Here is a 13,202-nt window from a genome sequence, read left to right as displayed (position 1 = left end):
CCTACAGCAGGTACAATTAGTGTGTGAATCATATTTGGCTTTCATTAGTCTTGTATTGCAGCCCTTGTTGCAATATCATAAGCTAGTTGCACTTGAGTCAGACATGACAAGTCAACTAAACTACAAGGCAAAATACGCCAATTCTGATGAAAAAGTCGTTACTAAAGATTCCAAAGGATAAATTAACAAATTACAAAGCTGAAGGCTACCAACACTTCACCGAAGGGGGAAAACCACCAATGAAGAAATAGCCAAAAATCAAAATCAAGCTGACCACTCACAACTGAACTTTCAGTAAAGAGCCAGCAGAAAACTATTGATGACTCTCAGCTGGGTTGCTCAGTCCTTACTCTGAAAGTGGGCAGGACCATTTAACCTACAATTCTAAGCTGCTGGCGAGTGAAACTTTGGGCAATATAATGACTTGGTAAGTTGCATACATAAAATGTGTCATTTGCATAAAAATCACATCGATGATAGAAATTGAAATCAATAACTGGAAAGCTGGCTACAGCTGTAAAAAAATTCTTTACCAATAGTTGTAGCATTCCCTATTTTTTACAACAAGCAAGAAATGACTCTACAAAATAGATAAATGGCACAAGTAAAATAATGACTATGGAAAATAAGTAAATTACTGTTCTCAGTGACAAAGAAACAATTTTATGCAATTCACAAACAGAGAGCTTAACACAATGAAAAGCTCTTACACTCCTTGACATTTGTAGAAATATAAACCATTTGTTCCAAGCAATATATACATGATGTCTACAATACTGGTAAAATAAAATTCTATCAATCTCAAATACCACCAAAACTAGTCCAGAAGTGGATATATTTCACGTTAGCAATTTTTTTTTTTTTTTTCTTGTACCTCATATGATACACAAAACATCTTGACATCCCTGAATCTGCTATGGTTCAATGTCTGAATTTGCTTCTATCTTTTCTATATTCTGATGTAATTCTCAATAGGTTATTTTAGTATCTGAAGTAAAAAATAATATGTATCAGCATTAATATAAAACAACTGAAGATGAAAAATTTGAATGTTGAAAAATAGTTCACACAAAATATCAAGCCATGATACAACTACGTACTGATAAATTACACCAAATCCTAAAACTTCTATTACAGTGAAACTTCAGATGTTCTGGAATATTACTTTTAGGTAATTTAAAATATCACAGGCTTCACAGTCTGACATCCATCAATCCTGATCTAGGTTCCTAGATAACCGAATTTGTTAAAAAAATTTCAATTGACAGTGCAGCATGAAATACTCAAGTCTCCTGTATGCCCTTTTTGACTAAATGAACTGAAACTGGGTAATACAAACTTCCCTTTTGTTCATTGTAAATATAAAGCTAAAGTTAGCTCATCTAGAAAAATCTATCTGAAGCTGATTCCAACTCTATTAGTAAATATTCCTTAACTGAAGCAACAAATATCTAAACTAAAAAAATTCCTATAAAATTTAACTAAAGAAAACTTCAATGAAATATGGTACAATACCTGAGTGATATATCGGTCTGCAGAATAACACTCATCTGTCGCTCCAAAGCAAAAACATTTAAGGCAATCCTGTTGAGTTTGTGCCAAGGCATTGAAATAAGGAGTCTGGCATACTGATGATCCACCTTTAACCTGGACAATACAATCTGGGGTAGCAAAGACTGATCCACGACTATTAAGGGCTTCACAGGAATATGCTCCTTGATCAGTAGGTTGAGCACTTGGGCAAGTCAACACACCAACTCCATCAACACTGTTGAAAAGAATATAATTCAACTTGAGCAACAAAGATATGCATTCTATAATTTAATTACAAAAATTTCTTGCTAGTCTTACAGAATCATAAAAATTTAACATATTAACCAACTGTAGTTTACATGTGAAGTAATACTGTACGTACTGCTAAAATAGCACTTTATATAGCTTGCATCCTGTAAGGAATACTGACGAAGGTGTGCCTTACATTGTAAGCTGTACTGATTTATATATATTTCTGGCTCACATTGGGAGGAAAACCCAGTCTTTCAAGTATGAGTCCAGGGCATAAGTAAGTCATCTGAAAAAGTAGGTACTGTGTACTCGAGGTTCTTACCAGGCAGGCACCTAGCATACCTGCAAAAGTTTACTTAACTCCCCAATCTATCAGGAAGTGAACTGCAAACATTTCTTTTAACTTAAGCCTTCACCTACGGCTAGGTAGACATCTGACTTGATAGAGCTTGTTTCATGTTTGTTACACTTACGATTTTTTATTATATTTTACATGTGTATGGAGAGAGAGAGAGAGAGAGAGAGAGAGAGAGAGAGAGAGAGAGAGAGAGAGAGAGAGAGAGAAATATCAACAGATAAAATATTCTCGTGTATGAAAATAAAGAGAAAACCCTAAGATGTTGTTTTCAGTCAAGAACCTGAAACCTACAAATCTATCCTTCAGTAAACTAACTTTGTTTGTTGACATGCTCCTTGAACAATAAACGTCCACACTAATATTGCAATCCTTAACACACCTACCTTAGAATCGGTTTACAAAAAGAACTGATTCAAGAGATGGCACAGCAATGGGATACAAAATGTTGACACATAAAAAAATTAAGCTTCTGGGATAGAAAGTAATGACAGACAGATACAGATTACAAGAGAAAGAAGATATTAAAGCGGGATGTGCAGATAAGAAAAAACCAACAAACTATTTAAGAAGAGAAGAAATCATCAGTTTCCCAATGAATAAATTCTGCCCCGTCATAACACCTACCACTCTGCAAAAGAGTGAGAGAGAAAGAGACTCCACGATGTCATCTCCCACCACGTAGACAAGAAAGGAAAGTCAATAATAAGAAGACTACACAGTGAGTGAAATACATAAAACTCAAAAGCACATTCAATCTGCAATGGCAAAAAGTAAGGAAAAGATATCTTGGTAAAGCACATAGCACATAAACAGAATTCTTAAAAGGTTGAAATGCTAAAACTGATTTGATATGACACTCACACCATATATTTCATTTGAGGCACAACCCTACACTTAAATTAAATAGACAAAATTAAATCTGGAATTTTTTTTCTTTTTCATTACTAATCTGTGCTAACTAGTTTACTTATATTATTTGATGGTATTACTAACTCGTATCTCATCGTAATTTTTTATTTTTTATTTTACTCTATTTTATTTTATAATTGAAATTAAACGAGTTATTTTACTTTATTTTCTAAATACTCTTGATTAAAGTGTTTAGTATTTTAAGAAATTTTCTTTTTTGAGTTTTGATTTTACTTTTTTCATAATTCTTAATCTGATGTGTTCTGTGGAAGAGTTGTTAGGGTTTGTGATTAAGAGTTATATTTTGTTATTAAAAACTGATAGTTAGTATTAACTAAAATGCCATTAATTAGTCAATGCCCAGGGAAAAGCTAACAAAAATCGAAAAGGCACAACACAGTTCTCACAAGAAGCCAAACAAAAAAATTGAATATGGCTACACTTATGCAGTTATTTTTACCTGGTACATCAGCTACAGCTATTCATAGTATACACACAAATAACCACAATTAAATTTTGAGGTAGAAATGAGAATATGAAGCTTGTAATTTGAAGAAGCGGCTCTTACAAGTAGACAGAAATAAACAGCATAGCAGGAACCGACAAATAGAAATTAAATGAAGCCAAAAGTTTCCTTGATCTGTTGACCAGACATAAGGTGTTACATACTCTCTCATGCCTATTATAGAATTAAGAATTGGGAAGAATTAAGGAAATATTTAATGAGAATGCATTCCACCATAGGCAAAACAGACTTGTCAACCTCATAAAGATAGTTCAAGTTTGGAAAGTAAACAAAAGAAACTACCTAATGATGGGTCCTCAGTTATATAACCATTTAATTGAATGGAGTCATTTAAGACATGAGCACATGATTGGGTAACAGCAATTGAAAAGTGCCACAAACTGATTAGATTATCCTTACTGTTGGGAAGTTTACCAGCAGAGGCCATTGAAAGGATGAACTGCAAATGGGAGACAGGATGAAGTAGCTGATCCTGAACAGGAAGTCAGAAAAATCTTAAATAGGAATCCTCAAGGGAACACTCAATACAGGCCTTTAGTCACTATAAGGCAAGATAGAGAGGGACACACAGGCAGTCTCTGGTTATTGGTGGACTCAGTTAATGGCGATCCAATTTTATGGCGCTTGTCTAGCACCATATAATCAGCGATTTATGGTGCCAAAACAGGCCAAGTTTCAGTTATCTGTGCCATAAGGTGCCAATAATAGAGTTATGGCACCACAACATACCTAACATAGGTGCCATTAACCAGTTATTGGTGTCATTAACCAAAATTTGGCGCCATAAGTGCCATAAATCACTGAGTTTCGGTTAATGGGAGTTTTCCCTCATCAGCACCCTGTAGAGAATGGAACCTCCACCAATAATCAGGGAATGCCTGTACTCATCAGTTCTAGTGGTGTAGGAGACCTATGCTACTCGTTAGAAAGCAGCATAGGAATTCAAGTAACTCATCTGAAGTGTCTATCCATAAGAGAAAAAGACATAGTGCTCAAGATTGTAAAAATAGGCCTGCTTCTACACCTAGATATAGATCTTAGTCATGAGGTAGAAATCGTAGTCAGTATCCACAAACTAGGAGACTCAGAGGTCTGGAAAAACTAACCCCTATTAATAATAATAACCCAACAGGGACCAAAGTCCAAATAGGCATCAAAATGGTAACCAAACTGTAATTGTAACGTTCTAACCTGGTCAGATAATATCAGGTAATATCAGTAAATTTTCATACCATCAGCATCATGGACTTCCTTTCATAATAAGAGGCAGACTGGAATGCCAAATTCAAGCCAAGTCATGACTGTTAGCAAAGTCAATACTATAGGAGATAAATATAATCATAGACCAGTATTTCCCACATTTATTGGTCTACAGAAGCCTATAGCTGTAAAAAAAAAATACTGGTCTATAACTACACTATTCATTGATACAGGCAGTCCCAAAAATATAATCTTTGAAAAGGTATATCAGGCATATTTTTCTCAATTTGATTTGGACCCAGGTAGACTATAGAACCACAGACGTTCACAACAATGGAATCAAAATAGTATGACTAATTGATTTCCCTTTTAAGCTAAGAAGAATTTCACTTAAGTCGAATGTTCTCATGGTAAGAGACATACTAAAAGGGTTTGCACATTTGCTAATTGGTTATTCAACTACAGCTAGAGAGAGGATCTCTACTGGTGCTCCTGGATAGCAATTAGTGATTAAGGGGGCCGGCCGGCTAATGCCATTTTTTAAGGACAGGCGTTTGATATTCATACCACTTAATAAGGTGACTTGGGACATCTTCAAACCGCATATGATTTTCGCCTCTGACCTTCGGTTTTGTGACGCCAGGGTGATTTATCCCAAATATAACCATTTTTCAAATTCTATCTCCTCCCTTGATATTTAATATTAAGACCTAGGATTACTACCATATACGTTATAGACCTGATGTAGAACTCCAATCGAATGAGGAGTTTTTTTTTTTCTAAGTCATTTTTTTGCTAGATATGAATTTTTCAATATGGTAAAAAAATAAACCCTATAAATCAGGAGAAAAAAATTTATAAAAAAAAAAGACGAAACTTCTATAATGTCTTCCTGAGTTATATACCAAATTCCAATGTTATAGCTTTAAAACTAAGTGAGAAGATAGATTTTGAAGGTCAATAAGTATAGTTTTGAGATACGGGCGTTCAAAGTTTTCCTTCGTATTTCTATAAAGACAATGTTAATAAATAATGATTATTAAGAATGTATATTTCTTTTTTGTGTATTAATAAACCAAAACTATTTTATTTATCATAATTTAATCATAAATGATGATCCCTTTGCTCATATATCGTAGCCTGGGGCACTGCTTGAGGGAAGATGGGGCACTCCTTCCTACGCAACTCTCTCTCTCCCCTTCACTAACTCGGCTTATAACGGTGAATTTTCTTCTCCTGTATGTTAGCTAGATGTTTTCCTTGTATTTTCCTCTTTGGCATGATGAATTCTTGCCGAAACAAAGATAAACAAACGTAAATGCAAGAGAATGTCAGAGGTGAAACTCGAAGGTGTACTCTCTTTTTACAAAGGCAATTTAATAAATCATGATTATTATGAATTTTTCCATTTTGGGTATTAAAAAACCAAAACTATGTTATTTATCATAAATGAAGATCTCTTTGCTCAAAGATCGTAGCCTTGGGCACAGTGTGACGTGTGCTGTCAGGCAAGATGGGGACGTTTCTACACAACCCTCCCCTCTCTCTTCACTAACTACGCGTATATTATGATATTCTGTAATAATACTTGAGCGATTTTTCTTCGTCTGTATGTTAGCGAGATGTTTTCCTTGTCTTTTCCTCATTGGCATGATGAAATTCTTGCCAAAACATACATAAACATACATAAAAGCAAGCGAATGTCACAGGTAAAACTCGAACGTGTAGACTACTTGACGTTTGTGCTCTCACTGAACTTGGACTTGGTAGCTGACTGAACTGAAGTCTCCCTTCTCAACTCGGGGAATGTCAACAGATGCCATTTCTCCCAATTTCTTTGACAATAATTATCAAAATTTACGATAATAAGGGAAATATTGCATTTTCTTGTACGGATCAATGTTTTAGGCTTATTGAGTTGCGTTAACTCATTACCCTGTAACTACGAAAGTAAGAGGAATTTTGACGAAATATTTCGTATACGTATTCTCAATTGCCATATGAAGCTCCATGAATTTCTTCATGACTGCATTTTTTGCCCTATACCCCCATATATAAGGGTTCCGGCCGGCCCCCTTAAAAGGTGTCATGAGACTTCTAGGATACCTGTATACAAAATAATTAGAAGAAAACAGGCCCAGAAAAACTTTTTGCTGTAAAGCATTCTAAAATAAAATAATACAGAGGAAAGATATCAAGTATGAGCATAAGTTCTCAACAAATTAGTGATAACTTAGAATCTAACCAAGAAACTTAGTTGAAATTAGACAGAGTTTTAAGACTTAAACCAGGAAAAAGGACTTGGTTAGAATGTACAGTCAATCCAATTTTTGAGTGGAAGAAAATTCTTACCATTACAGAAGGCATTATTCTTCAGTCAACATAATGTTAGACAGGGTAAAATAGCTTTACATCTTATAAATAATTGAGGAGGAAAGATTAAGTTATCACAAGGAATATATAAATAGGTCTAACAGAAGTATATATCACAAAGCATATATAAATAGGTCTAACAGAAGTATACACCACCTATTCGAGTTGTATAGAAGGAAATGGTAGTGCCAATCAATAAATAAAATTAAAATTTAGCTCGTGATAAGGAACTAAGAAGAGCTAAGATACAGACTCAGTTGAAGTATATTAAAAAAAAAAACATTGCTAGAAAGAAACTCATAGATTTACTGAGTGAATATAAGGAAACATTTACCATAGATGGAGATACAACTGGTAATACAGATAAGATAACTCACATTTTAGAGTAGCACATTCTCAGAAGGAGATCATTGAAAAGGAAGTACAAAAAATAGTTATGCATGGAACAATAACCATCAAAATCCCTGTGGTCTTTTCCATTTTTGTTGGTTCCTAAAAAGGATGAAGCCTACTGTTGTGGTTAATTTTAGAAAATTGAATAAGATAACAGAAAAATCATCCTTATCCAATGCCATCCATGAGAGATCTTATCACATCAATTGGATCCATGAAATACTTTACACAACACATCTGTTACAATATGTAAGAATGCCATTTGGTCTACAATCAAGCCCCATAACATTTGTGAGATTAATGGATAAAATTCAACGTGATTTACTAGGCAAAGAAGTACACTAAAATAGAAGCTATAAACCTTCCATAAACATTTCATCCTGGAGGAGAAAATATAAGCTGTAAACCTTCCATAAGATGATTGAAGAACACATAAAACTAGTTAGAGAATACCTAAAGAGATTGAAGAAAGCATAACCAAAATTTACATTAAAAAAGTGCACTTTCCTTGGTAGTGAAATAGACTATGTGAGACACACATTAAGTGAAAAGGGTGTGGAAGTATGCTAGTTGTCGACTTACGACCGCAATTGGTTACAACCAACCGGTTGTAAGATGATTTGGACTTAAGTAGGCCCATGCTAATTTACTGTAAGAATATTATACTAGCCTAGCCTACTGTAGGGTAATCAGTACCACCTTTACATACAGGGTAGTCTAGCCTACACTACACAGTATACTTTATACATATATGGCATAATAATTATTAATGTCAGCTAATTCTCTAGGTTCAATGCACATTGGCTTATGATAATTCAGTACAAAGAGAAATTTAATAACATTAGCTAACAAGTTAGCCTTGTGTATATGATGATGATGATATCATGGTACATACAGCGGACCCCTGTATTTGCGGACTCACACATTCGCGGATTTCTCTCTGGAACATTTCCCCACATTATTTGTGAAAAATTCACCTATTTACAGTATTTTTCTATGAGAAATATCCACAAATTCCTGGTTTTTTTTATCAATTTCATCATAAAATGCACTTTTTGTGATAAAACTATTAAAAAAACCAGGTATAAAAATTTTTAGTGGGTTTTTCTTGAGTTTTAACTAACATAATTGGAGGTTTTAAGCATTTTTAAAAGTTCCAACTATTTGTGGGCTCTAACTATTCACGGGGGTTCTGGTACACATCCCCCGCGAATACGGGGAGACCACTGTATATCGTATACATGTGAATACAGTAGCCTAGCCTACAGTATACTGTATACTACATATACGATATAATTTAGTAATTCATTAATATAACCAATTCTGGAGGTTCAATGCATTCTGACTATGATATATCAGTAGAAAAAAAATTGAGTCACGAAACAGGAATCAGATTTGGACCAACATCGGCATAATTGAGCGATGTCAGGCTGTTGTTGGCTATGTATATTTATGAAATAAAAACACAATGAATATGCATCTTTTAAAAAGTTGTATATTATGTATCCAATAATATTGTGTGTATTCTCATATTATTGTATCATATAATACTAACAAAGCAGTCAATGTTTCAGTTTATTTCACCATATTTAACTCAATTCAGAGCAAATTGCCTTGCTTCTAGTTAGCATAAAATATCTGGATACTTTACTGATATGAGACAAAGTAATTTGTCATTATACGACATGTTTTTAAGTTGAAAATTAATTTAATAAGTCTTGTGAACCAAATGATTTTTTTCGTTAACAGATTGTGTTGTGGGCATGTATATTGTGTAAAAATATTACGTGATTCCGTCCGCTATTTTAACTTGATTTCATTGTAGTACGAGCTTTACTGTTATGTTACCTATCATCTATTGGTGTGAAAACAACAGTAAAATGTGTTCTTTCAAGACCTGAAGTTTTGATTAAAATGATTCTCTCAATTTTATCTACAGTTGTGTTTGAGGGCATAAGTTATATTCTTGTTGCCGATGCACGATAATAGTCATTAGTAGCTCATAAAGTGAGCTTTACGTGTGGAGAGATGGGAGCTGGGGAAAAACTGTCATACTCGTGGGTGGTCGTAATCCAATTATTCATAACTTGCATAGGTCGTAAGTTGACAACTAGCTGTAAACAATTTCATAATTACATCAATTCAAGAGTATCCAACACTGCACCTTGTTGTAAGAATGACAGAGTGCTGATAAGCAAAAACTGCCATTAACCAAAACTCAGTGATTTATGGCAATTATGGTGCCAAGTCTCACTTAATGGCACGGATAATGGGTCAATAGCACCTCTGTTAGGTATATTACAGTGCCAGAACTCTATTATCGGCACCTTATAACGCCGATAACTGAAACTTGGCCTGTTATGGCACCACAAATCACCGATTTTATGGTGCTAAACACATACCATAAAACCAGATCGCCATAAACCAAGTCTGCTGATAACAGAGTCTGCCGACTACCAGGGACTGCCTGTTCATATATACAGGCAGTCCCTAGTTATCTGTGGACTTGGTTATTGATGATTCGGTTTTATGGGTCTTGTCTAACGCTTCAAAATACACCAATTTCTAGTTATCAGCGCCAATAATAGAGTACTGGTGCCTTTACATACCTAACAGAAGCACCATTAACTGGTTACAGGTGCTGACAAGCACAAAAAATTTTCGCTTATCATAAAGCGCCGATAATTGGGGTCTGCCTGTATATATAACCTCAAGATTCTAATCTATGGCTCCACTTACAACAAAAATCCCTGAGTTTAAAGGTAAACAGTTTGAGAGCTTAATGACCCCCAAAAACACTAGTTGATCACCTCAAGAAGGTGCTTGTGGTTAATAATCCATAGAGCCCCAGCATGCTGATGAACCAGAGGTCTATAATCATTAAACGGAGCCCTCATTTCTCTGGATCCATTTATATGAATGTTTATCTTTAAAACCTCTCTTGTTCACATCCAGAGGACAAGAAAGAAAAAGAATGGTTCTGTGCAAAAATGACAATTTTACAATAAAATAAGGTTTTAATTATACTTATCCACTAATTATATATAGCTAAGAATTTCACTCGCCGGCAGTTATTTTCTATTTTTTTTGGCTAGGTAACAGTGCCCAGCCCACTTTCAGAGCAAGAAAGAGGAACAACTCAACAAAGGGCTCATTTGTTTATTCTCACAAAAAGAAATCCATGCTAGGGGATGAAGGGTGGGCTTCAGTTATATAATTACTGGGTAAGAATGATTAAAACCTTATTTTCATAAAAAATGTCAGTTTTAATTGCATAACTTCTCCAGTAATTATATAGCTGATTTCCACATCGTGGGAAGGAGGGAAGCATGTATAATTCTACCTCAACTTCTTTAAAAAGATATAGATCGAGAATAGAAAAAACTTGGCCAACATTAATTAAAATGTTTGTTGATTCCTTGCCTGATAAGAGAGTTGTAGCAGGAAAATACTGCCTCTGGTAGCCACTCATCTTATCATGTAATGGAGCAGCGGTTCAGCCATGCAGCACCTATTACTTTAGTGAGACCTTTGTAGTGAAGGACAATTCCGATGGCTAACAAAGGATCAAAATAATTGTCCCTGCCCAGGGCTCAGTACCAACATATCACAAGATAAAATCGTGACCTATTACCAAAAACAATAACTAAATATCTAGCACCAGCCTATCAAAAGATTAAAGGACACTCCAGGCACTTTGTACCTCCAAGCTTCCCATAAAAAACATCACACACTTACGCAAAGGAGAAAAATGAATTTAGGAAGGGTTGTTCCCTACACTTCCTTTCCCAACACCACACCAGCCACAAAAAATGGACCCAGGGTACTGCAGTCTTCATACAACACCTCAATGTCATGTGTATAAGGAACTTGTTCAGTACATGTCTTATCAAGGTGAACGGAGGGAAAGCATACAGTTCCTTGTCCAACACAGTCCAGAAGAAAAGCCCATGCCTGTGGGTCTGGAACTGTAGAACAAAACAGATGGAGACGATGGTTTCGAGATGTGGCAAACAAGTCTAATGTCAGTGTTCCCCACAATCTCTGAAGGTTTAGGCAGACCAGAGCATCCAGCATCCATTCTGTCGGCAGGACCTGTTTCCGATGACTTAACTTGTCCGCCCAAAACATTTAGCTTCCCCTGGATGAACCTGGTGACTAAACGTGTATTGTTTCATTTTGCCCAAAGGAGATCTCTTGCCGCTTCATAAAGAGAGAAAGACCAGGTCCCTCCTTGCTTCTTGATGTACGAGAGAGCAGTCGTGTTGTCCGCGTAGACTGCTATCATTTTGTTTTTTACTTCTGATGCGAAAAGACTGAAGGCCTTTAGCTCCTTCACATTTATATGCAGATATCTTTGTTCTAGCGACCAAACTCCCAAGACTTCGCTCTTCTCTTAAATTGCTCCCCATCCCAAGTCCGACGCGTCTGTAAAGTTCAGGTCGGGGTTCAGCTGTAAAAGAGACTTGCCTTCTGACAGTCTCTTCTCTGAATTCCACCAAAAAAAAAGTCCTCTTTTATTTCTGGCATTACAGGAAGAACATGCTAGTCTGGAAGCTCCTTCCTCTTCCAGCTCACTTTCAGAAAGAACTGCAGGGGTCTGAGATGCAGTCTGCCTAGCGACACAAACTGTTTCATCAAGAAAAGAAACCCCAGCAGACTCATCCAATTGTTGACCGGGCACTTGTTTAAGGCCAGAACTGCTTGAATCTTTTAAGACATGAATCTACCCTTTTCTGGGTCGGAAAACCCCAAAACTCTGAGAAAAGTCATTCCCAAATATTGAATCTCCTTAGTGGGAATTGACTGTGATTTTTGGGAGTTTACAAGGATTCCTAAATCCTGGACTAAAGTGAGTCTTTTCTTGAGGGCATCTGCACACTGACTCTCTGAATGGGCCCTTAGGAGCCAGTCATCTAAATACAAGGAAATTCTTATTCCCTGAAGATGGAGCCACTTTGCTATGGGAGCCATTACCCTGGCTAACACTTGAGGTGCCATCATCAGTCTGAAGCAAAGGGTGCCAAATTGGAAAATCTTCCCTTCAAACACAAGCCTGAGATATTTCCTTGACTTGGGGTGTATGGGAACATAGAATGTTCCCATCCTGAAGCTCTATGGACATGATCCAATCTCCCGGACGAATGGACAAAAGGACTGTTTGGTTTGTTTCCATCCTGAACTTCATCTTTACAACGAAGGCATTCAGGGCGCTGACATCCAGGACAGGCCTCCAGCCCCCTGATGACTTAGGGACTATGAAGAGACGGTCTTGAATGAGTTCTACTGACCTCCCTTGGGCTACCAGTTTGACTCCTCCCCTGCACTGGGGAGTATGGCAGTGACTTTTGCCTAGGAGAGTTGATGGGTTGAACAACCACCTCCTCCATTGACACAACACTATCACTCTTCGCATTGTCCATTAGGACGTTCACAGATGCACCAAACTGCTCCATAGTCTGTACTAACAGAGCAAAACACTTATCAATCTTTTCTTCCAGACTGGTGATTGGGTTGGGATTGGAAGTCTGGGAGCCTGCAACTAGAGAAAGTGGCATGGCAAGACAAGTAGGAGCTAAAGATATAGCAGGAATACTCAGATCCAAATTTCATTTCAGAAGACCCCTGGCTAGCTGGTTTTGAATTAGCCCTAAGAAA

General features: G+C 36.3%; 1 protein-coding gene across 1 annotated transcript in view; it reads right to left on the bottom strand.

Annotated features, from left to right (window-relative positions):
- LOC135219776 (basement membrane-specific heparan sulfate proteoglycan core protein-like) overlaps positions 1 to 13,202 on the bottom strand; it is a gene marked incomplete in the record, with an annotated part of 1,285,796 nt that overhangs the window by 478,477 nt on the left and 794,117 nt on the right. The window contains 1 exon segment of the mRNA XM_064256828.1: positions 1,516 to 1,768. Within this exon segment, the coding sequence (XP_064112898.1) occupies positions 1,516 to 1,768 (253 nt within the window).

Source organism: Macrobrachium nipponense, chromosome 1 (assembly GCF_015104395.2).
Source record: "Macrobrachium nipponense isolate FS-2020 chromosome 1, ASM1510439v2, whole genome shotgun sequence".
NCBI classification, from domain to species: Eukaryota; Metazoa; Arthropoda; class Malacostraca; order Decapoda; family Palaemonidae; genus Macrobrachium; species Macrobrachium nipponense.
The sequence above is the reverse complement of the archived record's forward strand: the minus strand, read 5'-3'. Positions and strand labels throughout refer to the sequence as shown.